At 39.4% G+C, this 27,373-nt stretch overlaps 3 protein-coding genes and 1 pseudogene across 4 annotated transcripts in view; all 4 read right to left on the bottom strand.

Moving 5' to 3' along the window:
• Positions 1–218: 218 nt before the first annotated feature.
• LOC145491412 (uncharacterized) lies at positions 219–8,776 on the bottom strand (annotated as a pseudogene).
• A 1,389-nt stretch (positions 8,777–10,165) lies between these two features.
• Positions 10,166–18,425, bottom strand: LOC145491362 (sphingosine kinase 1-like). Its single transcript, XM_081470539.1, has 5 exons — positions 17,068–18,425; positions 15,296–15,439; positions 14,533–14,627; positions 13,064–13,179; positions 10,166–11,841 (listed from the first exon to the last, which is right to left on the bottom strand). Exons 1-5 carry the CDS (start codon positions 17,462–17,464, stop codon positions 10,983–10,985), a joined length of 1,611 nt encoding a protein of 536 aa, XP_081326665.1. The 5' UTR covers positions 17,465–18,425; the 3' UTR covers positions 10,166–10,982.
• Positions 18,426–18,527: 102 nt separating this feature from the next.
• On the bottom strand, positions 18,528–27,356 carry LOC145491405 (autophagy protein 12-like). 2 transcript variants are annotated; one of them, XM_081470596.1, is made up of 4 exons: positions 27,139–27,356; positions 26,218–26,354; positions 25,512–25,574; positions 18,528–25,115 (listed from the first exon to the last, which is right to left on the bottom strand). In XM_081470596.1, the coding sequence occupies exons 1-4, from the start codon at positions 27,284–27,286 to the stop codon at positions 25,095–25,097; spliced, it is 369 nt and encodes a 122-aa protein (XP_081326722.1). In that variant the 5' UTR covers positions 27,287–27,356; the 3' UTR covers positions 18,528–25,094. The 2 variants fall into 2 exon arrangements, with proteins under 2 accessions (XP_081326722.1, XP_081326721.1); XM_081470595.1 differs by having other exon boundaries at positions 18,528–24,101.
• The window catches only part of LOC145491384 (ubiquitin domain-containing protein UBFD1-like), a 120,166-nt gene continuing 117,414 nt past the window's right edge, over positions 24,622–27,373 (bottom strand). Inside the window, exon 10 of the transcript XR_014049820.1 lies at positions 24,622–24,631. The gene's annotated coding sequence lies outside the window, so the exon portion shown is untranslated. The remainder of the gene's footprint in view (positions 24,632–27,373) is intronic.

The raw sequence follows: 27,373 nt of genomic DNA, 5'->3' as shown, positions 1-27,373 counted from the left end.
CAAAAGGTTACAATACTTGGTTGGTTTCCAACTACAGTTAAATTGTCTGAGGCAAATTTTGATTGGCTCTTTGCACTAATAATGTACAGAAATTGAAAGGTTATTTTCAAAATGCAAATTTTTTTTGTTCAAATAATAACATTGTCTGTTACCATCATAACAGGATAAAGTAACTGAGATTGGCAAAATGTGATATGGACGTTTTCTGAACTTTCAATTTAGCAGAATTCAAAAGGAAACACCACTTTGAGAACATTCTACTCAATATGAATTCTTGAAATAATTTTTGACATGGATATCCCATCCATGTTTCCTTCTAGATCTTTAGTTATGCCATCTATTTAAATTTTCTCTTGCCTCACTTTCAGTGGTTTATCATTGTTTTAGTACCACATTTTCTTGAAATTTCGATTTCACATCCACACAGTCCAAAAACGACTTCTAGAATCCTCTCTTAATATGTTAAAAAGCTCTGATAAACTCGTATTGAGATTGAATTAGAATTTGGAGTGTTGTTTTTTGTGGAAGGAGGAAATCTGTGTTGAACCGGAAGAAAAACTCGCTGTGCAAGGACAAACCAACAACAAACACTACCTAGTCATGGCGCTAGGTCCAGGATTGGAACCAGTGCCACAGTGTTGGGAGTGCCCCATTCCCTCCCTCCCCTCGTAGTCTTAAAGCGGTGACATTTCCCTAGAGAAGAAGAGCTTAGGGTTCTCCCTTGAATTGCCATCTACGAGGTGTCCAATGTGACTTCCTTGTAGTTGGATAGAAACCAATCTTGCAGATACAGAAATACTGTCAGGTTCTGCCTTTCAGCAGGAAAGACTGTAAGTACTAATCTAGGATTTGTATTAATCCAGCTGAAAATTTACTTGAGGTGCAAAAAATGTCTGAGGAGTTCTGGAATTTGTGATGAACTTACATGTACTTCCAGAGTGACAAAAGGAGTTTGTTGATTATTTTTTGTGTCTAATTTATTTTCTCAGATGGAGAGTTCATCAAAAATGTGACTTAGTATCCCTCCCCAAAATGTTCCTGCCTTCGTTATCCAAGAAACTTGTGGTTTCCTACATTGGCATGCCTTTCTGGTGATATCATTTGCCAACAGTGACTTTAAGTCTACTCATCTCTTTTGGCATCTTCCTTTCACCTGCAGTGAATTCCAAATTTTGTATTCTGAGAGGTTTAATGAAAGTAGTTTGCAAAAAAGAAAAAGGAAAAGAAAGATTCTGGGGAACATTTTCCCCTCCCATTATTTATAACCCAGCCAAAAAGTTTAATTTTGTGCAAGTTTCATTTCAGATGTGGGAGTGCAGTGGCCTTATTGAAACTTGGGATGGTGGGTGGTGCCACTGCTGGCCCACAACTTGCTGTTGTTATGATGGAGACGGGGGTTTCGAGAATTATTTTCTTTTTTTCCAGGAGAATGAATAGGAAACTGGGAACTGGTTTCCTCCCCAACAAGCATCTTGTCTAGGAGGGTTAGCAATACTTCTGGATGCTTCTTCGTGGTCCTGACAATGTAAATCTTTTTAACTTTTATTCTTCATCTGAAGCGTAAAAGTTTTAATAAGATAATGAAAGCAAATGGCACACGAACAACGAAAATTAAGTTTCAGCCGTGTGACTGACAACTTACATGCGATTGGAAGAAAAAATACCAGTACCAGCGGGGTGGTATCGTTACACTGTGTAATTATCGTTAGACCTCCATTTGTAAAGAAGCTGATTTGCAAATTTAAAATCTAGCAGAAATGCTTGAACGTTCTCTAATTTTGTCGAATGTTTGCATAATTAGTTCGTGACAGCGTTTTAGAACATTTCCAGGGACTGACGAAACTGGACGGATCCAATTAGGCAGCGTAACAAATCTAGTGTTCTTGTATGGGGTTTTGGGCTGACAAAGAAATGAATTGACTGTTTATCCAGGAACCTGATTATTCACAGGTCAAGAATAACTCAAACTGAATCTACTTTTACAACCATAATGTTGAACTACCTCAAACAAGTGATTTAGAAAAGACCTAAGGTGATATGACATCGATCTTAAAACTTGAAATCCATGATAACCGATGGGCTGATATCAATGTTTGGACCATAATATGTACCAGAATTGTACAGCAACACTGCATGAGTAGCGAACCAATCGTCGCAATCATTCAATGTTTGGGAAGCGGGAAGGGTGACTGCAAAGAGTACAGGAGCTAGATGTACTCCCTTGATAACAGTTGCTAAATGAGATTAGTATCACCCAACTAGTGGACTAATGCAAATCCTGCATTTTAATTGGCTACGCTACTAGAGGACTATTACTAATAGTGCTCGAGTAGCGAAATTGGCGCAATCGAGCGTGACGCTTTCTTTCGTTTTATTCCCAAATAAATATTTCTTCAACTCGCATTTGCTAAATTTATTAGTGCCTTTTCTGTCCGACTAGTTGGGTGATACTAAAACAATTAGACCCCTCGGCGTCAAGGGCCACGGGGTAATAGCCCATGAGGCTTCGCCTCATGGGCTTTTGACCCGTAGCCCTTGCGGGTTACGGGTCTAATTGCTAATTATTTCCAAGTTTCTTTATCTTTTTGGTGGGGCGGTGTATGAAAAGAAAAAGGACTTGTATTAGAGCTGCATCGTAAAATCCAAAGAGAGAACCGAGCTATAACGATCTGGAGCAAATGCAAGGTGATTCAGTCTTCACTCAAGTTTTCACGCGTCCAACCTGAATCGTTCAAAGTAACCGTCATTTTCTCTTGGAGTAACCTAACCCCTCTCCTCTTCCAGAAAAACATGAATGCAAAGAAGTAAAACTTATACATTGACTTTTGGACCTTTCTAGAGGTCTTGCCAAAGAAATCGACTCGTTAACAGAAATGTAGACCAGGGGAACGTAGAAGTGGCTAAGGCCGACTAAGGCAATTTGGACGTTATAAATGGTGCAAACATCGGGCAGTGATTGACTGGGTAGTACTTTTGCCTAGGTGACCTTTTTGTTGAATACTTCGGCAGTTACTTTTCGTTCTAAATCAAGCATTTAATAAAGTCAAGTAATTACTTTTGATTTGGTTAGTGCTGATGAATTTTTCGATTGCAATCTCGCTGATCACTATTTATCGGGGCTATTTCAGTTAAGTGGAGATCACGTTTATTTAGTTTTTATTTCCAAATTAAACTGTTCGGATTGTGTCGTCTGAATAAAGTAATCTGTTAAGTCATGAGAGGAAGACGGGTAGAGGGCGTTTTCCATTCATCCAAACATCTCGAAACGGGGGCAAATGGTACAGAAATTTCCGGCGAAACTTTCCAGTAAGTCCGGAAATTGTTGAATTTCGGAAAAGCGAAACATTCAACCGAACTTTCCGGAAATTTCGGGGTTAATCAAATGGAATAGAAATTCCCGGTAAGAAATTTCGGAAAGTTTCGAGGTTGTCTTCTTTTACGGAAAATGCTGTTCCATTCGTCCCTGAAAATGCCCAGAAACTCAAACCGGATTTTTCATCGAATGGAAAGCGCCCAGAGTTAGTTCTATCCTGCAAGCAGGGTCACATTTGCGTCTCCCGGCTAAGAGCAAAGCGATCCGGCAGGAAGGAGTCTGGTGAAGAGACTCGCGGTTTCGCCGCTCGATTTCGCGCTTGCGGTTACGCCGCGGGCGCTTGTGCTCCAACGTGAGCCTGCTCGCAGGCTAAGTTAGTTCCCCATATAAGTCAAACAATCAAGGTAATTTTATTTTTAGAATACACCCGGTTTCGGAAATCCAGGGAGGGTAAAGAAATAGCGAATCTTGTGACACCAGCCTAAACGGCGAAACGTGCATTTCCATCCTGCGGGAAAACATCCACACAATCCGCTGGGTACCTAAACTTTGAGAAAAGTCATTCGTGCTTCGTCGGTCGCTCGGCCGCCTCGCGACCTTCACAACGCCGCTTCGAAGTCTAAAACCTCGCAGTTCGCTTCGCTCGCTATTCTACCCTGAAACTCATGAGGTCGACTTGTGGCAAGTCTACTGGGTACAGTGCCCCAAAATAACTTAAGAGGGATGACGTTGAGAATGTTTAGTCTACATGCCGAGATTAAATCTCTTTTTCTTCATCCTGTCTTGTCAACTGCTATATATACCTTGCAGCACTAACTAGAGAAAGATTCAGATAAATTGATTTATTGACCGATCGATAGCATGTTCACCGGAAATTCACACCAGAATTTTTTGGTCGAATGGAAAGCGCCCAAGGTTTAATTAAAAGGGCTAAACGACGCTACTTGATCACGAGACATAAATGTCAAATGAACGGTTGGAATCAACACTGGAATCGTACCAAATAAATGTCTCTCACAAATGCACTACTTGATTTTACTGAAAATGTAAATTTATAATAACAAAACTTTGGTGGGAAGTCTTTTAAGCTAGCGCCCATTTTAAGTCAAAATCAAATTTTTCAGGAATAGACCCTCTTTAGCTTGGGCGGTTTGTTTTCTTAATGTAGACCACGTGATGATACTCTTGAGAATTCTTGCTTTCAAATTTTGAAATAGTCGCATGTATATGAATGAATAATTTTAAGATCGATAAAAGAAAAATTCTCTAAAGAATATCACGTGGTCTACAATGGGAAAATAAACCCAAATCGGCTTACTGCACTCATAGTAATGACAAAATCTAACTGCAAACATACTACTAGCCTGCGAGCAGGCTCACCTTTGAGTCACGCGCGCGAGTAGTGACGAGCAAAGCGATTCGGGGGGAAGGGGTCTGGTGAAAAGGTGCCAAGAAAGTCACTTTCTCGTCTCGCGACTTCGCCGCTCGATATCGCGCCCGCGGCTACGCCGCGCGCGCTTGTGCTCCAACGTGAGCCTGCTCGCAGGCTAACATGCTACAAAAACCCACGTGAATACATGAACAGTCACGATGGAGTTTCTACAACTTAACATCCGATACCCACTAGAAACCCAGTTGCTATGAATAAATGAAGCGTATATCAAAAAGCTAAATACGAATACCTAATAATCAAGGGAGGGCCAAATTCAACTAAATAAAGCCAAATTACTACAAAATTACAAAACACTCCGGCTTCCCCTTAATAATAAATGAACTCGAGATCAGGTCTGTCTAAAGTTCACTTGTCTCACACTTGACAGCAATATTGGTTACTTCTTGGACAGGCAATTGTTCATCCCGACTTTGCATGGATATATATAGTCTTCATTGTTGGTTCTTCGGGTGGTTTTGAATCGTTGGTGATCTCCAGGTTAGGGCTGAAAAGATTCTTCTCCTCGCCAAACCCAGTTAATACAGTGCCAAACGTACATCTTATGCAGTTGAACGGTTCCGGATTCCTCAGTGATGTGACTCCATTGCTGCTACTCTGAGTTAACGCTTTTTCCACCATACTGGACTTTGAGGCTAAACTGATATTTGCAGATGGCTTCACTCAAAAGACCGCTCTGATACTGTGCTCCTACATCAATGGACCAGTTGTGCTCTATGGAGGACATTTCACTTCTGTTGAAGCCAACGGTTTTCTTGATGGTTCTTTCCCAGTCGACTGTAACGTCGGTGTCGTTTGCAAAATATTTGATGTTATCCCAATAACCAAACGCTTTGCCAGTGGTTTGTGCCACGCCACCAAGTAGAAAGTTGAGCACTGACTTGTGAACGTTGAACGTGTATGCATCGCCGTTGTCATGCATGTTGTAAACTACGAGTAGTCCCTCTTTCGCTTAGTCTGTCGTGCGTGACGCGAAAGAAAACCGCGAGAAAAAAATGGCAGGATTTCGCACGGCCATTTCTTTCTCGCGGTTTTCTTCCGCGTCACGCACGACGGACTAAGTGAAAGGGACTACTCGTAGTCTACGCATGTTGGTGCTTTTGTGGTAAGTGACACCCCATTTGTCTACTTGCCTCAAACAGTAGACATGACCAGTCAAACCCCAGAAAATAGAGCCCATCCTAGAACGCATCGTGGATGCTATATTCAACGGCGCCCTCATCAGTGTTCATGTTGAGCACTTTTCGGTACACGCCCCTGTCAGCAAATACGTATGGGTTATTGACCAAGCGTGAGATCAAGATGGCTGGATATTGGCCATAGACTCGCAAAAAAGAGAACGAGGCCAATATCCAACCATCTTGACCGAACAAGCTTGGTCAATAGAGGATTTATTATATGGCTTTCGCGGAAATTTTTCTTGCGGGACACGACGGGTAGTCCCGAGCGGGCAAGATAGCCCCATCTTGCCCGCTCGCGTAGCCAATCACAGCGCAGGATTTGATTCATCTTGCCCGCACACGGAACTAGCCATATAATAAGATGTCAGTAATGACCAAATGCAGCGTAATAATGGCTTCCTCCGTGACAGTTGGGATGAAGACTGTACACCACAGAATCGCTGTCAGTTGGTGACTCTACGGTAGAAATAATCTAAGCCAGTAGCCAAGTAGTGAACACCCCATTGACAGGCTTGGCTTAGAGAGTAAACCTTGATATCATTCCCTTGATGGAAATTTGTGCTTCTCATGTAGACACCCAGATCTGAACGAATGTTATAATAGTAGTCGTCAGTACCCACAGAAGTCGATTCTTCTGGCCTCATCCGCACTCTTCAGCACGATCTCTGGATACTCTGGAAAGTTAGACATAACTTGAACTCGGTACAGAGTGACGTAATGGCGGCACTAACAGACTGGCAGAGGCAGACTACCTATTGTCTAAACTTACTCACAAATATAGCCTGTGTTGCTGGCGTAAACGGGGAAGGAGTAGGGATCGGGTGGCAAAATACGCGAGGAAGAAGGGGAAGGAACGGCACCCTATCCCGATAAAAAAATCCCCTTTCCACTACAAAACCAAAACATTATTTACAATCGCTTGGCATCACTGAACAAATATCGACTACTCTCAGAGATTTCAATAATTATTTTTGAAGATGTTACCGTAGAATTCCGAAAGTAACGGCCCCCGTTACTTTCGGATTTAGCAGGCAAAAGGGGCCGCAACTTTCGGGTCAGGGAAGCCGTTACTTTCGGATGGTTAAGAAACGTTTCTGACGGTAACAGTCGCCGACAAAGCGGACGTTTAACTCATAAAATTAAAAAGGTCCCTTTATGTATGTTATCAACTACCCACATAAACAAAGCAGACTGTATAAACAGAAAAGGCCCAAGCGTTAGTACTGTAGGGCGAAAGTATAATACATGATTTCGTTTGACATTAAAGAATAAGAAGTGAGTTATTCCGTGGAATTAGACTGCCGGGTATCTAGTTGTTTGAAAGCACTTCCCGACTGCCGGGTATCGAGACACAATGTTATTAATATCTGTTTGATTTGAAGTTCCTTTCTATTTCAGGACTCCACTCACAAAATGCACTCGTTGGCTCGACTTGAGCTCCTTTGGCTCGGTCAACACTTGGGCACAATTGACAAGAGCGCCTTCGCTCGAATAAGCAACACAGACGCGAGTTGATTCCAGAAAACAACTTGGTTCTTGATGAGCTTATCAATTATGCGATTCAAACGTAAGAAATCCAAGTTTCAAACACTTTTAGAGAAACAAAATTTTGAGGCAAGTAAACCGAAATAAACGATGAATCCACGCCCTAACGAAAAAATGGGGTGGGATCTGCGATTTTCGTTACCCTATTTATGACCTGACCTGACCTGACCCTTAAATCAATACCCTTAGTCTTTGTTGATGGTCTTATCGCTATTGATGAAAAAGAAGCTTCTTATAAAAAAAACATATTCAACTCGACTAGAGTGCAAAAAACAATCCCTATTTGAGACCAAACTGGCCAAGATCGATACCCTCAACCTATTTCGAACCAAAACTGCTCAAAAACCATACCTTTTGATGCCACATACAGCCCATATAAGGAAGTATCCCCTTCCCGGGTCTAAACATATCTTGAGAGGGATTGCCTTAGGAATAAGGCCTATGGGCAGGGGCGTACAGTCAAACCTGTATATAACGGTCACCCTTGGGAAATGGCCAGGTGACCGCGATATACAGGGTGACTGCTGTACACAGGTTTCCTTTAAACTCCCCTGGAAGTCAACAAATAGCATTTTTATGTGCAAATAATCACTCGATTTACGTTTTATTTACAATAACGAGTGACAGCAACGCAATAAACACGATAGGAAAATGCCCATAAAATGTCCGTGGTGTGCTCTAAGGGAGGTGCAGTATACTTTGATCTAAGTCTCCTGCGAGTGGCTGCATCGGAAGCTGATAGAAGAGAAATTGATGCCGAGCGCTTTTTTGGTCCAATACAGTGTAAAACCGCGGTGGTCAACTTGATAAGTACAGAACAGTGTTATAGTCAGGGAATTATGACGAAAGCCAGTGTGGTACGGTTGTGTCGTTACAGTTACAGTAACTATTGTTTGAAGGCGGCGACACTTTAATGCTATCGGCCCCAAGCATGTGTTGGACGTCGGCGATGACATGTATTAGTAGTTGTGTTTAGTACTAATATCTGAGACCCCTGCCTTGGTGGCTGCTATTTAACGAGCTGATGATTAAAGTTTGTCATTATTCGTTAACTGTAACCCAATTTCGTGACCGTTATATGCAGGTAAAAGATAATGAAATTGTGGATTCAGGAAGTCTAAAGGGTGACCGCGTCCGTTATATACAAGTGACCGCTATATGCAGGTCAACTTAACAGTAAATGTAAGGGACGAGTTTTGGAAAGTTGTTCAGTGACCGTTATACACAGGGTGACCGCTATATACAGGACCGTTATATGCAGGTTTGACTGTAGTTAGCTTTAGGGGGGGGGGGGGGTAGAGTCCTGGGGTGCCCTTGGCTCCCCCTTTTGTAAGCCTTTCTTAAGCAAACAACCTACAACAGGTGGTGAAAACGAAATGACAATCTCGTGAGTATTTTCAGTTTGACACAGCGTGAGCCCCCCTTTGAAAAATCCTGGCTACGCCCCCGATGGGGGAGTAACTCTCTTACCCTTCATCTGACCCTCTTGACAATAATTCACCAATCGTGTAGATATAACGGGAAGGAGGCTGAAGACAATGCGAGATTTTAAGAGGCTATTGTCGTTTCGATGCCCTTCCAAAATCTGACATTTAAGCGGAGAGTCTTTAGAAGACCAGACATTGTGACTGAAAGAAAGTGATAGGTTAAGAGGCAGTGGGATGGGATATCTGAAAAGAGGTAACACACTCCCACCACTCTACCGTCCCCGCTCCCGCTTTGGGTTAGCAGCTTCAGTGAGATGAGAATGAATAAATAAATAAATAAATGAATGAATGAATGAATGAATGAATGAATGAATGAATGAATGAATGAATGAATGAATGAATGAATGAATGAATGAATGAATGAATGAATGAATGAATGAATGAATGAATGAATGAATGAATGAATGAATGAATGAATGAATGAATGAATGAATGAATGAATGAATGAATGAATGAATGAATGAATGAATGAATGAATGAATGAATGAATAAATAAATAAATAAAAGCACTCCATTACTGGGACATCTTTAATGCAGTTAAGATGCATATGACTTGATACATGATTTATGGCTAGAATGTTGTATTATGTAAGACGCATTGCGACGAAAAATGATAGTTACTACTATGGACGTCAACGAGAATATAAAAAAAATTTCTCTGTTAAGTCTGTAAATGTAATTTCACATTTCTGGCGGAGTACTGTAGTAATTGAAAAAGTGATTTACTACGACAAGGAATAACAAGTATTGGGATCATTGATGATCTTTTCAATTGTAAGAGTAGAAGTTAAAAACCTAATCTTCCCTTCCACTTTTGTGGCAAGAAATTTGGCTTTCTTTTGTTTATGCCCCGGGACAAGAGTATGATGTCTTGGAAAAAATGAACTAATTCAGTTTGCCTATCAACAAGTCATCTTGGAGTTCTAGAAGCAATTTATGAACAAACGAAGGTACTCGGTCATAAATAAACAAGTCTCCATTTGGCACGATATTTGTCCATGGACATTATCTTTTCCGAGAGGGTAGCTTGAGGAAAACTGTGCACTTTTGAAAATTGGGGAATATCACTCGGGTGCATATTCAGTCACGAGACGCGTTTAGGCCAATTGAGTGTGAGGGAAAATATTTGATGGATTATAATTTAAAGTAAATTTATTTATAGAGCACCATACTCCATTAATTGTCCATGGATAGAATGATATAGATATTCATATACATTTAAAATACAAATAATAATAAAAATATTAAAACCACACTATTCAACTAAGACCTTACAACTTATAGTCATAAATCTAGGTAAATATTTACTACACTATTGATAAACAATCAAAATTTAATCAAATATCAATACTGCTCAGGTTTGTAATAACAATTACAAATTGACTGCCTCCTGCTTAAACTGAAAATGCACCAAAATCATCGTGATAGTGTCCCTTAATAATAATTAAATGATTTAAAAACAACTTATAGGGCTGTGTTCTAGAAGCGTCCGGGTGCCACAGGCGATTAACTTTTGCCTTTGGGCGACTGGAAAAACTTACTTCTTTCATGTAAGCTTTTGTGCCGGCACCCAGGATTTCATGGTTAGGAACCTCTGGGTTCCTCATAATTTCCCTTAGACCACAGCCTTAACTTATCTTTTATCTAGCTAAGGAATAAGGTAATACTCAGTATTTGGTCAGACTTATATGAACTTTTACCCTGGTACATAGACTAAATTCCATTCATTTCATCCTTGATGGTCATCACTTAGAGGACTCCCCCAAAAAATTGCCATCTCTTTACAGTCTGCTGATTTATTAAATCAAAATTTGGAAAACAAGAAAAGTTATTGATACAATTTCATTCTGTAAATACACTGATAGGCTGATCAGAAAGGGTTAAATATGAGATACATGTATCCGTTCATTCCAGATATAAATTCTTAAAATTGTTCATAGAATAATTTAGTTACAGTCTGTACTGTAAAATATTCATAAATAAATGAGAAGTGATGATCTATTCATTCACTGTGTAATATTCTTAGGTGCTGTCACACACATCAATTTTCCAAGCGACTTATGCATTTGTCCTTGAATTGGCACATAATCAATTTTTTCACCATCAACTGCTATAGTTCCACGCTGGCTTGTGTCAGGCTCTAAACGGAAAGCAAATGCCCTGATGTACTCAACATGATGGCTAAGAACATGAGATCCATCCTTCATTTTTCCAAACAGATCCAAAAGTGCCATTCTGCCTGTCCCTGATCTAACATAAAAGATACCCATCAAGCCATCTCCAAACTTTCCTTCAGGGTTTGCCATGAAGTCAGTTCCGAGGTGACTAAGGAACACTGGACAGCCTAGAATGAACTCGCCTTCCTCCACCTTCCAACTGGGTGGAAGCTCTGAGCATAGGGGAGGAAGCAGATGATCTACTGGCCCTTGGCTTAAAGGACTTGCATTACTGTCTTTATGGCACGTACCATTACCAATTGCCTTATTGCCTTGACATAATTCCCTATGTTGTGAAGTGGAGCTCACATTGTCATCCAATGTACCACTGTGGGCCACTTCACCAGGGCTGGAATTAAAAGCGAAGTTATTCTCTCCACCATGTAAAAAATGATCGACTGGCAAATATGAGATCCGCCCTCGATATTTCCGCAGGCCAATAATTTTTGCTATTGTGCCAATAAGAAATCTTGTCTCTCCAAGATATCTGTATTTCTCTGACTCAATGTCCACATCAGAGACCATTCCCCATGTTACTGACAGAAATGCGTACAGCTTTTCTGTCGGTGTTACCACAGAGCAGATGTCTAAATCAAGTAGATTTCCACGTATAACTCCAAAAATCGCACTTATCAAATTAAATGGCTCCCTAGCAAAAGAGCAATAAGAATATGTTTGACTCATTTGTTAGCAAAAAGCACTCTACTACTGGGTGCATCAAAATAATTGTTATTTTTTCCATTATTCTAGCCAACAGAAACTTGACCATCACAAAGGATCTAGGTCGATTTCTTGAGCTGCAGTTAGTCCCTCAGTTAAAATAAAAAATACTCTCAGTTTAACCACGGTACAAGGGAAACCGCTGGTACTTCATTACAAAAAGTTCAGAAACTTAAGATCTTTTCTAGGTATAACTGCTTGACTTGCTAATAAATGAGTCTGAATTTGTTTGCTATTAAGCCAATCACTTCTCCTACTGTTTTGAAATGTAAAGAAGAATTAGTGAAATTTAACAAAAAGAATAAGCATCTTTGTCGATTGCCAATGCCATGCTCTAGTATGTCAATGTAGTTGGGATGGATATCATGTCCAGTCCTTTCTGTGTGCTGTTTAATTGCCGTTTCATTGTTTCAAGTGAAAGATGTTGGAATTCTTGGGGAGCAGAGCACAAGCCTGGCACAAGAGGAAGCCACGACTGGACATGATATCCATCCCAACTACGTAGAACTACTAAAGTGTGGCATTAGCAATCGACAAAAACGTTTATTCTTAGAATCTTGGCATTCCATGCTAAATACCGATGCTGTAAATAAGTGCCAGCCTCTCCCTAAGGCCTATTTGCCTTTTATTGTGCCCCTTAGGGATCAAAACATGTGTTAAGACTCTTTTTTGGGGGGGCTCATCTAGTCATTTAACTGCGATGAAGGCAAACAGGACGTTGTCCAAAATTTAGTTTTTATACTTTTACATAATTTTTAGGTCAGATCCAACATTTTTTAAGGTTTTAATCATGAACACTGACCACCCAAACAGTATTCACTTATGTTATATTGTTGCCTTTAAAGAGCCTTAAATGATTCTAACAAGACTCCATACCAAAGGCAAAAAATTATGAACCAAGCCACAAATTATGACAACCTAGTAACAAAGAAAATCCTGAACCAAGGAACAGGGAGTCTATCACCTTTTACATCATCAAATTTTTCGACTACAAAAGAATAATTTAATATTCTGAACTGAATATTTCTGAAGACAACTTTTGCTTTGATTGGCTCATTGGTATTAGGTGAGTCCCCTAGCGAAAGTTAATTATGCCATACTGTAAAAACTCTTCTGATCCTTCAGACACAAAACCTAGAAATGTGACCTACCCAGTAGCGTGGAGAGCAGAAAGACAAAGTGCATTCCCAGAACCTGTTGGAATGACACCCAGGGGAATCTTTATTGCAGTCTCCCAGTCAGGACGCTTCATCAAGCCATTAATAACCTAAATGCAAAACAAGAAAGCCACGAGTGTCTATGAGTCTTGAGGCTCATCAGATAAAGTACAGGTAAAAGTTTAAGTCTGCATATGAGCCAAGTGGCACATCAGGCCAGGGCTTACCTCCAGTTTCAATAGCACAGAGTGACTAGGAGTACACCAGTCAATTGCAGGGTTACACCCCAGCATTAAATTTACCCATACCCATTTATACACCTGAGCAGAAAGAGACACTGCGAGAGTAAAGAGTCTTGCCCAAGAACACAATACAATGTCCCCGGCCAGGGCTCAAACCCAGGCTGCTCAATCTGGAGACGAGCACACTAACCACGAGGCCACCTCACCTCTCTCATCAGTTAAAAGCCTGTTGTAATTCAGTGGAGTGGAGGAGCAAATGGCTCAGTGGTTCTGGTACTTAATTGCAGTTTCAGTCATACAAATAGTATAGCTACTCTGGGATACTAGTTTATCACAGGCTACCACCTGGTGGCATATTGTCAAACTGCTCCAGCAATTTGCTTATACCCATTTGTTTTTGTCTCCCAACAGGACACTATAAGACTAGTGTCAGCCAAGAAATGCAACAAATCAGAGATTGAACAACATGTCAGAGATGGGGAATAGCTCTTTTAAAACTATGAATTTTTCAAGAATGTAGCCAAAATTCATGGGTCTCACCAAGGCAAGAAGGCAACAATATGAGAAAGCAATTTGCAAACTTAAGCAATTCTGGAGTTTTGCTTTTTTTTTTTACAAGGCTGAGGAAGTCTTAACCTTGACGAAATAAGTCTTGAATACACCCTTCACAACTCGTCACTTTGACTACCACCAGGACTCAGGACCAGCACCACTGAAGCTAGTGTCCAAGGCATGAACCATGAACCAGTGACTATGCCTCTTACCAAAACAGTCATTTTTACTTGCCACAGCAGGAAGCAACTAATAGTACATTAAAAAGCAGTCAAACTAAATTTATGGACAAGGGATGGTTCAATCATGGAGACAGACAAGTGGAAACCTGAAAAGTATCATTTGAGATAAGTGCCCTGTGACCTACATCTACATTTAATAATTGATACTGCTCTTGCATCCAATCAATATAAAGTAAAAAAAATAATAAATATTGAAAAAATGAATAAATTAATTGCAATTAAATGATATAAAAACTAATAACATATTATAAAAATGGAAAAAAGAATAAATTAATTGTAAATACAATGATCTTGAGAATTCAGTCTCTTATTGTCCTTGGGAAGAAGCTATAAAAATAATAATCATGATTGCAACTTGGTGGTATAAAGGACAATTTAGAAAATGATCGAGTAATACGTTGTTGGGGTAAACAAGAAAATACAGCACCTCATAGACCAGACCATCTCCAGAGCAAATCACAATCCCATCAACTTGAAGAAGGTTCATTGACAACATCATCTCTACTGCATGACCAGCATATTCTACATAGAGGAAAACAAGATTTGATAATCACATAGAACTTTCAAAAATTTTAACTTTGAAAATGAAATTAAGAATGTTACCCTATTAATTAACTTGGAGAAAACATTCAAGTTTACAATCACCTTCACTCAACTGACAACAATACAGTACAGTAATAATAGTGAGGTTTCCACAAGATTTCCAGCAGGAAGGCGAACATTGGTTTTCACAGGCAGGAAAAAATCTTTGAACTGAACTTACTTGTAAAACAAAAATTTCCTCAAGATGGCCAAACAAGGTGAGAAAAGTCATTCTCATACCTTGTCAATTTGCACAGTGCTCGTCCTTTAATAAAATGCACATCAGGGCAGCCACCCACTTCAAATTATATTGAAAGCACCATCACAGTTTACACTTGTGTTGGATTCTTGCAAAATCACCCAGTGACATGAGTGCAAGATTGAATAAACAAAATTTAAATACAAAAATACATAGGGAAAATAAACACAAAAATAAATAGGGAAAGCTCAAAGTTGGAAGCTAAAGGGACGAGAATGTTCAAATACTTTAGACTGGAATTCAACTGTCTGTCACTAACTATAAATACCAGCCTCAAATGTGCAAGATTTATAGGAAAAGGATACGTTAAGTTACAGCAAATGAAATTAATAAATGTGAATGGGATTACCTGTGGTCACTGCATCAAAATCAATGTCAGCTTCATTCAGCATTGGCTCTACTTTGTCATAAAAGGTTTTGACACTCCTCCCAGATCCACTGAATGGGTTGATTAGTATCAGGAGTTTGCGTGAAGATGGCAAAGTCCCCTCTTCTGTAAAACAGATAAATGATGACATCTAAGGGATCAACCATTATTTTTTGAGAGGGGTGGGTGGGGCGTGTGGTTGGGAAATTTTCTGGGGCACGAAATGTTTTCTCGCCTTTAGGTTGCGCATGACTTTACTGAGTGAGCAGCAGCTTGTGCAATAATATTTTTTTAAGTCAAACACATGACCTGTATAGTATAAAACACTTGCTCAATTTTTCTCCCCATGGCTCCCCTTGGACGATTTTTTTAGCAGATTTTGTTGTGCAGGAATGGGTTTTTTTGGAAATTGTCCACCCCCTCTCCCCCCTCCAAAAAAATAATGGTCTATCCCTAAGCAGTGGCTTTGAATGATCCTAAATGGAAGTGCCATGACAACGTGACATATTTTCATAGCTGACAGGTAGGATCATGAGATTTGTTAAGAGTGTAATCAGAGACACAAGTGATTATGTGATAGGATTTTTCAGAGAGAGAACCCAGGAAATAGGATGCACTGTAACACTGGAAGACAATTAAACAAGGATTTGTCGAGTACAAGTGAGTTGTGAGCATGCAAGTCAAGGTGTACCCCACAAGTTCGGTATTATCCCAAGGACAGGAGCTGAACATATCTAAGGGCAGGGCTGTCAAAAGTAACCAGCTGCTGGCCAGATAAAGTCACTGTCTACCTCCTGACCTCAGCCAGCAACAATTCTTTTGATTTTTTTCATTAGAAAAGATACATAATTATGAAGACATAATTATTGATCATCACCGTGATATAAACAACAAAAGCAGTTGTGAAATTAGAGCCTGAAAAAAATTCAGGCTTGAATGGGATTCAAACCTATGACCTCTGCGATACCAGTGCAGTGATCAACCAACTAAGCTATTGCAGAGGTCATGGGTTTCAATCCTGTTCAAGCCTGAAATTTTTTCAGGCTTTAATTTCATAACTGCTTATAATACAATAAGTTGTGTAACAAAACTGCGATGATCAGTCATGTCTTCATACCTTTCTCTGCAGTTCAAATATATGATCTTGTAGATGCATAATTAGCCACCCACTGCAGTCCAACAACACGGTGTGTCTCTGGATAAGTTACAAATGAGTCATTTCAACTTTTTATTTCATGCATGTCTATAAACTATTTTCATAGAATGATGTGAATTCCTTTATTTGCCAGTGATCTATGATTTTTTGGCCTCGCTGTTTAAAAATCTTCACCAGTTTTTATGTCTGGGGTGTGTATTAAGACACCTCTGTAATCAGCAGTTGATCATTGATTTGGATCTTAGGTATTGCGACAACTTAACTAATGCAACATTAAGCCTTAAAGGCAAGTGAAATTAAAAAAATAAATATGTATCATTGTGTTTGAAACTCCTTTAAAATTACAGCAATGATTTTCAAAACATCATTTGTGCTAAATGTAGCACAAATTCACTCCTTTGAAGTTTTTGTTTCGATTGACAAATAGTCAGACATGAGTCTCGTGACTTGAATCTGTAAAGTGATACTGTCTATTGTTACCTGTACGTAATCTCCCAATCACTACCTTACACACACCTAAAACTTTTCTCAAACGTCTTACTCGCGAAAAAAATTCAAATAACCGTCTTTAAGTCACTACGCAGTCATCAAATCTTACCTTCAATGCTAATAACATTCTTTTCCGGTTCCTTGACCAACCATAAAATAGTTCGAACCCATTTCTCGGCTACGGCTATATTCGCTTCTTCGCCATCAGAAGAGGCAACTTTAAAGCAGGTTTTCTGCCTTACTCGTTTCTTTTCAGAAAGGGGACATGAATACACTTGAAAATAAGCGGCAGGATCACCTTCCGGTCCGCGGTAAGCCTTGGCACCATAAATATCCTTCAAATTCGTCGAAATTGATGTCGCGGAACGGTGCTTTCCAACACACGAGCAGCATCTCTCTGCGCCCTTGGTGTAGGTCAAAGATTTCCTTGACAAGCTCACGAAGAACAATCTTTTCGTTGGCAGAAGTTCAAATCGTCCGTTAACGATCTCCTCTTCTGAATCCATCACGATCACCAAACAATAATTTTAAGCATGTATGTATTCTGTTTACCGGCTGACCGAACTCCATCGACTTGACACTTCGAAGAATTGTAGGTCGTATTGGTCAGCTGAGTCGCTTTAGGGAGTAAGTGCATGTTGTTACACACCACGAAATGTACTTCATTTTGACAACTCCTGGTTTTGCAGACCCTTTACCTTTTATGACTTTAATATGCTGGGTAATTCCCGATGGGAAACGTTTCGCAACATAAGAGTTAATATGTCTATTCAAACTAGGCTTCCAATGCTGAATTAGCGGGCTTTCAAGAATTCTGCGCTGATAAAAAGATTTGGCCGGGAGGAGTATGCGCCAACTGAAGGAATCCAGTAAGGATTCTGAGGGAGATAACGGGAAGGTCCAGAGTCATCAGTTTTGCACCGACACATTTTTCTAGGTCTCACTGATGAAACTAACCACACAAGAACAGTCTCCTTTATAAGCCACTTGTGATTTGTGAATGTTTATGCTTGCCTGGTTTGCCAAAGGACCGTGAAAATATAATTGGAATCTTTGAATTTGTTCAGCTTAGAAAGGAAATATTTGTTAAGTCTTTTATTTCTGAAGACAGGATTGGTCATCGCAGCCATGCACACAACTTAAGCAGTTGTGAAATTAAAGCCTTAAATAACTTCAGGCCTAAACGGGGTTCGAACCTGTGACCTCTGCGAAAACCGGTACAGTGCTCTACTAGCTGAGCTATCAAGCCAAGTGGGAGCTGGTCACTTTGTGAGTTCGCAATTTCACAACTGCTTTTAAGTTGTGTGCATAGCTGCGATGATCGATCATGTCTTCATATCTTTCTCCCCAGTTCAAATTAATACATGATATTTCATACATTGACTTGTATTCTTTCATTTCTGTTACAATAAGGGAACTTGACGAAGATTTTCTCTCTCTCTTCAAAACGAAATTAAGAAATTAGGTATCAATCGAACTATTGCCGCATGTCTCTCAGCCTTTTGTGCAATAATTTTACAATATTTGCATTTGTTGCGAATAGGAGATATTCTCTATTTTTCTGTTGGATTTATTTAAGGATTAGAGGACAAGTAAGCGAAATCAAAGGTAAGTTTAAATTATGTAAATTATCGATTGTCAATTTTAACGACTGACTCCCCAGGGTAGAGAAAAAGCGCACATCCTACATGTAAATGTTCTTTCATTTTGTCCTCTGTACCTGGCCTAATAATGTAAAATTTTGAAGACTGCCTTTATTTTAGAATATATTTAGCTATAATTGCGTGATGGTCATCCTTTGCAGGACCTCAGAAGTTTGAATAACGAGAAACGAAAGGGATACTTTTTAGATCTTAAAACGACAGCTTACCTCAAGGTGCAAGTTTGGTATGATTTTGGCAACATTGATGGTTCAGATGGTTACTGCCCAATCATTGGCGAACAAGTTGTTATCATTTTCGAGACACAATAGGTTACCATAGCAACAGTATGACCAGCTAAAAACACCCTTAATGACAGCTTTAGAGGCTTATAATTCAAAAACGGCACAGTGAAATTTTTTTTATATTATCAAATTTTAATAAGCATGATAAGACGAACTTTTGGCAAAGTTTTAAAAAATTGTACATAGGGTTTAGAGCCACCTTTAAATTTAGAAAATTTAAGGTGGCTCTGAACGCCATGTTTACGTGTTTCTGGTTTTGACACCCTCTGTAAATCGTAAGCGACACAACAAAACACGGGACAATATTCATAGATCGTGGTTTATTTAATTTGAACTGAGAACATGAGCAAACTGTTTTGTCATCTAACACAAACATAACCTTAGCAGTAGTTGTTAAATGTACCACCACTCTCACCAGCATAGGATGTTTGGCTCAACATTCCTGTAATAACATTATATAGGTCCTCATAACTTATGTCCACAAAGCATCTATGAAGTCCAAATTCTTGACTACGTCGAAGTAAAGTGCTCTCACTTATTCCCGACTAGAGAAATTGCTCTTCGTTCCCAGTTCATTCCAATCTCGATTTGTTTAGTTATCCTGTATCTGGGCCTTCCCTCCGTGATGTTTCTTCATCACATCAAGCACAACAGATGCGATACTCGGCACTTATTAAGCAGAGCTTTGGACCAAGTTGTTGACTAAAATCGTTTGTAAAGCCGTAAATTATGGCAGATCGGTTTGATCCTTAAAAAATAGGCTAATTGGCACGACACGATGAGGAGTTTCATCAGTTCAAGTACTGTTGAGGATTAGCCAACCAGGCTGATCTCAAATGAGACGAACGAAGTAGTGCACTTGCCACACGTAGATGTACAAGTTTCTATCAAGTTGTTAGCCACCAAGCGTTCTCGTACGAAGAGCTTCTCCGCAGTGAATTTTTGCTTTCGCTCCAATTTTCGCGCGGTCAGAATGCGGAAAAGCTCTTTGCACGGCAACGCTTGCTACGCAGGCTGGCAAGTTGTAACTTGATGAATCAGTTGATCATTGAAGTATTATTTACAAGCAAGTGATAAAATTGCAATTAAATATCAATTATGAGGGTAGATGTAAGTTAAAGCCAAAAATAGAAAAAAAAAGCAACTTAAAATTACATCCTGTGCTGAATAAGAAATCTTTTTAAGCCATAATGCCTCAAAATACTTTGTTTTTCCTACTTGGCGTGAAAAAAAGTTATAAAAATACGGGTACAGAAGAAAAAGGAAACGATTAATGAATTGCGAGAAGGAAATAAAGTTCAGAAAAATCAAGACAAGCAAAATAATCGAAAATAAAAACAAAAAAACCTCGCGGGAGTTCCTGGGGAGGAATTACTCGGCTCCCAAACCAGTTCAAGAGTAATTCCTAGTTCGCAGACTCAAATTTCCAGGTACCTGGGGAGAGGCTATCGTCCAGCCCACAAGCCAGTTTGCGAATAACCTCTGTGAAGCAGCGTTACTCGCTCCAACCCACGGCCTCTAGCAACCCCCTTAAGCTTGCTGGCAAAAAAAATTGCCGACTTGAGGGATCAGGGAACGTCGAATCCAGCTAGGTTAAGGCTGGAAATGTTCCTTTGCAAGCGAACTAAAGAACTAAGACAAAAAAAAAAATATTCACCGAAAACGCCGATGAAAACGGTTTCAAAAAATTGGAGTCTTTTGAAAACGCTCCGTTTTTAGTGTGGACAGATAAAGACGAGGGCTTTTGAAAATGGTGACCAAAAAGGAGTCATATGTTGTCGCTTCCATCAGCGTTTTCGGGCGTTTTAGTGTGGAAGGTAGGTAAAAACGCACAAAAAAGTATGCGTTTTCGATGTGTGGAGAGGTGAAAACAAGACGAAAACGCTAGTGCGGGCGAAAGTATTTTTCTTCGTTTTGGCCGAGACGGAAACGGATATACTTTTAAAAACGCATTACGGTGTGGTCGGGGCCATAGACCTTAGGCCTTAGACCTTAGGTCCTTATTCTTCGTTCTTTGCCAGCTTCTCAGGCCAATGTAACGCGCTTTCGGCGAGTTATCGTTGTGTGGGTTTCCCGGGGGAGGGGGGGCGGGGTACTCCCTTATATGGGCTATATAGCATGTGTGGCCCCAAAGGGTATGGTTTTTCAGCCGTTTTGGTCATAAATAGGTACCGATTTTAGTTGATTTTGGCCATTTTGATCATAAATAGGGTATGGTTTTTGCACTCTAGCCTTGATATGGGTATGTTTGTAAGTAGAAGCCACTTTTTCATCATTATCGAAGAGGAAATCAACAAAAGCCCTTCACAAATTATGTTAACGGTAATTTAACATTGGTCTGAACCAGGGAACTAATCATAACGCAGGTCAGAAACAGGGTTTTGATTTAAGGCTCATGTCATAGATAGGGTTTCGAATTTTTGGTCGGGTCATAAATAGGGTAGGGAATATCGCAAATTTTAGTCATAAATAGGGTAAGGGTTTTGGGACGCGGGCCGCACACCCCCACCCTATTTTTCTAGGAGTAGCCCCCCCAGGGGTGGGTTTCCACTGCTAAAAGAAAGACAAGGCCACACACTGATTTCCGGAGTGCCCGCCGCTGGAAGCGAGTGACTCCACTGAAATTAACCCTGCCGACTCAATTCCTCTAAATTTCCTTCTTTCAGCAGTAGAAACTCGCACAACCGTTTCATCCTGAACACACTAAGTAAGACCAAGGTCCTTGACTTACACTCCGAAGCAAAACGACGAGCATCCGCGACCTTTTTATATGGGAAACCTCCGCTCCCCCCCCCCCCCTCCCCCCGGGATGAAGAGAGGGAGGCTGTACAAAGGTATAATGCAGAATACAAGGAATGCGCATGGCTCATTCAGAAGAGCTAAGAAAATGAGAGAGACTCTTCCCCGTCTGACACTACTGCAGTCTAAACTAATAATAAGCAGACACTTGTGTGTCCAATCTTCGATTTTATTAGATTTTCTTTTCATAAAATACTTTATAAATCGTGTTGCTAATGGCTAATGTACTAACACGTTTATTGTTTCATTTCAGACCACAGTTAGTCATTATAGTGTGACTGCTTGAGCTGGACCAGTAATGTAGCCTGCGTGGTAGGTATTCAGAAGGGGAGAGAAACCCGATCGTGCTTCACAGACTTCAAGTTTCCCCCTCTCTCTCCCCTTTGAATGCCAGCCATGCAGGCTAGACCAGTTGGAACAAAGTTAACAAATCACATGATTTGAGAACAAGGGATGGTGACCCATGTTCTACGATGTTACAGAATGCAAACTGCTGTCCTACAAAAAGGAAATTGATACCCAACGGAGTTGCAGATGTTGCGGATCATTCAGGAAATGCTGTCATTTTCTGATTGGCTAGTTTTAATAAATTCTAACTTTCAAGAAGTTTTCAGCAGTTTTGGTTTGGCCATCTCAATGCAAGTTTTCCAGCTAAATTTTTGAAGTAAAATTAGTAATAATTTGTGATAATTTGCCACAAAAATGTATACCACATAGAGGCATAAGTGGTGTATAAATTCAAGGATAACAGACCTCTCCTTGTCTTGAATCCTTGGTTTAAATTTTAATGTAGTGCTTCCACATATTGGCTTGATTGCAAAAAGGATCGGCATTCATTTTTCTCAGTTACCATTTTGATTGGTCAGTTTTCTTCCAAAGGCCCAAATCAAGTAGAGTCACACTGTAAAAACATGCAAGAATTGTCCGGGACTGAATCAGGAAATAACTCTATTCAGAGGTAAAATGACTGCTGCACTTGAAGTGCATTGATTCATCATCGATTTATTCCCTAAAATACTAGAGTATACTTTTTCTCCCCAAAGGTATGATGTAGTAAGGAAATATGTAAATAGCCAGTAGTAATGCAAATAACTTACTGAGCCTTTACCATGTAAACTCTGCAGTTCAAAACCTGACTAAAAACAATGGTTGCACTTTTGGCCACAGTCAATCATCATTACAATGACAACCAATGAACTTTGAAAAAACAAACAAAATGGATCAAGATCTACCAATCATAACCCACAGATGTGACCTTTTGAACCCCTTGAAGTAAACATCTGTTTCCTGGGAGGTCTGCTAAGATGATCGATGGCAGCAAAATTGAACAAAGTTTGCATCTTATTAAAAGGTGCAGTAAGTCATAGATTCATAAATTTCAGCAGGACATTCAACTGAACTTTACAAAAGTCATAATTTTGATACTATGCAATGCTATTACCAGAGAATTCTCATTTTTGAAAGTAGGAAGCCATGTGATCATTTTCACAGTTCAGGAACTTCTCTAGAAAATAACAACCTACGCAGCTGCCTATTATAGTTGTCTCCTTACTATTACATGTGACAATTTTGATAGACAATGATTACACTTCACTTCAAAACACCAACTGAAAATATTTACATGTTATTCATTTTACACAAAAACTGTCACCACTTACATTTCTCTAGCCTGAAATGTCGGTCATCTCCTGCCCTCAGCCAAATCCCCGGGTGAGAGAGACAGAAGATGAATGACATTTAAAACTCTGTTATTTTGACAGATCGTTTGACATTCACCTTATTATCGTATTGTAGGAGGGGGAGATTTAACCACATCAACCTGACAACCACAATCTTGTCGGCAGGTGGTAGTCGGGTAGTGGAACAAGCCTGAAGTGCAGGGATTATTTTGGAACAGAACGCTAGATAAACCAGGTTTTCAATGCTGCTATCTTGGATTGTTATTGGATGCTTTGACCAGTAGAGGGTTGGGGCAAATTTTCCCTTGCCCCTATCCTCCACAGTTACAAAATCCAAGATGGTGGCCTAATAAGAAAATGTGCAATCGCATGCCCAAAATATGCCTGCACTGCAGGTTAGTTATAGGGTGGAGTTTTACTTTATTGTGACGGTCCATCACCTAAACGATCACCTAAACATTACTTATAAAATTTTACCGTATACTTTACTTCACTAAAGAAGCCTACAGTTATGAAATGACATTTCCTTGCTGTCACAGTTTTCAGAGCTCAAGTGTTGAAATTCATAACTAGAGAACAATGAGCATTATTTAATACAAGTATATTAAAAATGTTATGATTGTTAAACAATTAGAAGTTTTACTTTATATACACTTTCTGTCATCCCCATGCTTGTGTCTTACAGTAATGAAGAACTAACTTTCCATCAGCTCCAAAGCACTAAAGTCAAAAATGTGAAAGCAATAAAAATTTCATCAGATCAGGTTTTTTACGTGTTCCCGATTTACTTTAATTTCTCAAGTGTTTCCACACTTGAGATAAATATAAACAGAAAACATGCTTTACTTCTTTTTGAGGATACTTTGAAGAAAATAATGTAGAGTCACTCACTTATCCTAATCATCAACTGAAAAGATAAATTTCTTTCCCTTGTACAATCAACATGTTCTGCTAGTCTTGTGGCCTTACAGAGTTCTAAACAAACAGGTTTTATAGTAATAGATGTCCAACACAGGTTTTAGCATGGGCATTCTTGGGGCCGATTTACACAGTGGAACCTTTGCATGTAACAAGCTCATGACTGGCTTACGTGCACAACAACTCTAAATTTGCTCTTCTTGGACAGTTATTTACTTGCCTAAGTTTACTATTTCCCCTTGGAATCACAATACATCAATAGAAAGAATGCCTGAGTCCTTGTCCATAGGGCAAGTGGTGTGAAATTTTACTTTGCCTGCCAGTAAAATCTACTTATTCTGGTAAACCAGAAGGGAAATGTTTGGGTTCGGAATATAGGGTACTCTCTAATTAATTTTAGAAAACAACCCAAAGAAAATACATGAGCTGACTGGTTTAAAATCGTGTTTCCATAATTTGATAGAAACACAGAACTAGCACGAGCTGTTGACGTAATGATAGAAACACTCATGGAAGTTTGGGAGAACTTGAAAATCTCCCACGCTTTCATTGGTGTTTCTATTAAACAATTAGATTATGAACTATCATGCATAGAAATTGAGAGCTGCATAATCTAATAATTTAATAATTATTGTGTTAGTATAAATCTACTAACTTATTACATGAAATGTGAACATAACATGACGACAAAATTAAGTGACTCACATTAAGTTACTGTTGACATATATGGTCCTGCTGTTGCATTTGCGTTAATTTTGACATTACTGTACCTTTGAGAAAGTTGGGTTACTAAACTCAAGGACATGTTAAGTAACACTGCCAAGAAAATAAATCGTGTGTTACTCAAAAATGCGACGTTAAAGTGATTCAAAATACAAAATTTTAGCCAAATCACGGAATTTAATTGTTGCAAAATATGCGCACCTCAAAATCGCGAAATAAACGCATCACAAAAATTTCATGTAAAAAAGTAGTCATTCAAAACTTTATCTAAATCCTCTACACATACACTTTGAAAACACAAAGAGGCAGCTGCCATCTTGTCAACAAGCGCACACTGCTAAGCTATTTATTATCTACAACAGAATAGATAGTGAGTACCGTAGTCAATTAGAGAAAAGCACTTGTGATAGTAGAGTAGTAGATTAATATACTAAAACTCGATAGAAACAGGTAATGTTTTCTATTTCTTAAATAAGATGACCTACTCACATCATATAAGTTCTGTAATGTCTGATCAGGAGTTGGTGCAAAACACTGACCTACATAAACAAACTGAAATGAAAGATGTATTGGAGTTAGCACCAAGAGAACTCTAACACCTACACCATATAATTAAAAGATTTCAATGAAAGTCAACATATGGATTTGCACATGGCTGGAATGAAAAATTCCTGGCTGATGTACAGAATCGACCATTAATAACAAAGAAGTGACAGTTAGTCAGGGATGTCGTTAAGGGTCGTAAAATACAGCCCCATTATCAAGATCAAGCGAAATTTCACCTCTCAACTAGGACTGTTTTAATCATTTTTCATTTGATTCTGGATAATTTGGTTTTCCCAGTCTGAGATGTAAATATGCTAGTTTCACTCTGGTAATTGATCAAAATCGATAATAACATTTGTCTCTAACCAGTCTAGTAAATTAGTAAATATTGATCTGCCTCACTCTAGTCATTGATCATCTGACCCCAGCTCTTGGATTATTGATATTTATTTACAGATCGTTAACATTTATTGATTATTTGACCAGTTGATAAATAATTATCAAATAATATCCAGTAATATTGATTGAACACTTAGGCTTTTGATAATTGATTTTGATCAATTTGTAATGGGCTTGAACATGATGAAAAGACCAATAATTACAGAAACATCCTGGTATCTAAGAGATTTTACACCCTTTGTCAACTCACCAATGAGTCTTGTGGCTCACATTTGATGTACTTCCTAATAAATTCTATAATATATGCCACTTGTTTTGATCCATCCACTACCCATTTCTTCTTCACCATAATAGGGGCATCTCCAGCAGCTTTAAGCAACACTTCCACTGCAACAGAAGCAGCAGAAACAACACAGTCACACAATTTAAGCTATAACCAGATCATGTGTATTGAAGGCATCCACAGTCGAGTGTCAACTGATACTCAATTGAGATTGATACTCAATTGACACTTGATCGGCATCCCTGTTGACACTCAATCGACACTCGCTCAACATCTCGGTCGATAATCAGTCAAGAGTCGACTAATTTTCGCAGACACGCCATTGAGTGCTGATTGATACATACAAATTATTATATGGCTGTGTCTCACAAGGACTGGGAACTACCGAATTCACGAATTTGATTGGCTGAAATTGATATTGACCGCGGTCTAGATTTTCCCATCTAGACTGGCATCTGTAGACCGGTCTCATTTTGCATTGAAAAAGTAGCAAACTAAAATACAAAAATGTTCACCATTTTCTTTTATTTTCTTCTCAATCATTTATGGAAGTGCCAAAAAGCCTGATGACAAAAAAAAAAAGGGGTAAAGAGGATGAGCAAATTTTGGCAGGTTTAAGTTAAGCTCATCGCCGTTCGCAAGCAAAATGTCAGCAAACCAGTTACATTAAATGAATTAAAGTTTTCTTCTTTGCCATAAAATAAACATCTTATTAACCGAGCTAAGTCGGTCTGTATAGGAGAATCTTGACCTCGGTCGTGTGTACAGACCTCACTACGTTCGGTCTGTACTCACGACCTCGGTCAAGATTCTCCCATACAGACCTCCTGCTCGGTTAATAAGAGCTAAATATCATAGAAGACACTTAGGCTGATTTCAGCTACTCACCTTTCTTTTTCAATGATTTCTTCGACGCTTCACTTTTCTGTGCTTGATGATTGTTTAGAGGTAGGGCTGGTTCAGACATTTTTCGTTGCCCTTCGGCCATATCACCGCCATTCTCTTCTTGGACGCCTCTTCCTCCGGCATCCGCCATATTGCAGCGAGCTTTTGCCAATAACTAGGTGGTGTAACAATCATATAGTTTATAGCAAACTACTGCCGTTACACCACGTATCTACTC

Source organism: Orbicella franksi, chromosome 6 (assembly GCF_964199315.1).
Source record: "Orbicella franksi chromosome 6, jaOrbFran1.1, whole genome shotgun sequence".
Lineage (NCBI taxonomy): Eukaryota > Metazoa > Cnidaria > Anthozoa > Scleractinia > Merulinidae > Orbicella > Orbicella franksi.
The sequence above is the reverse complement of the archived record's forward strand: the minus strand, read 5'-3'. Positions and strand labels throughout refer to the sequence as shown.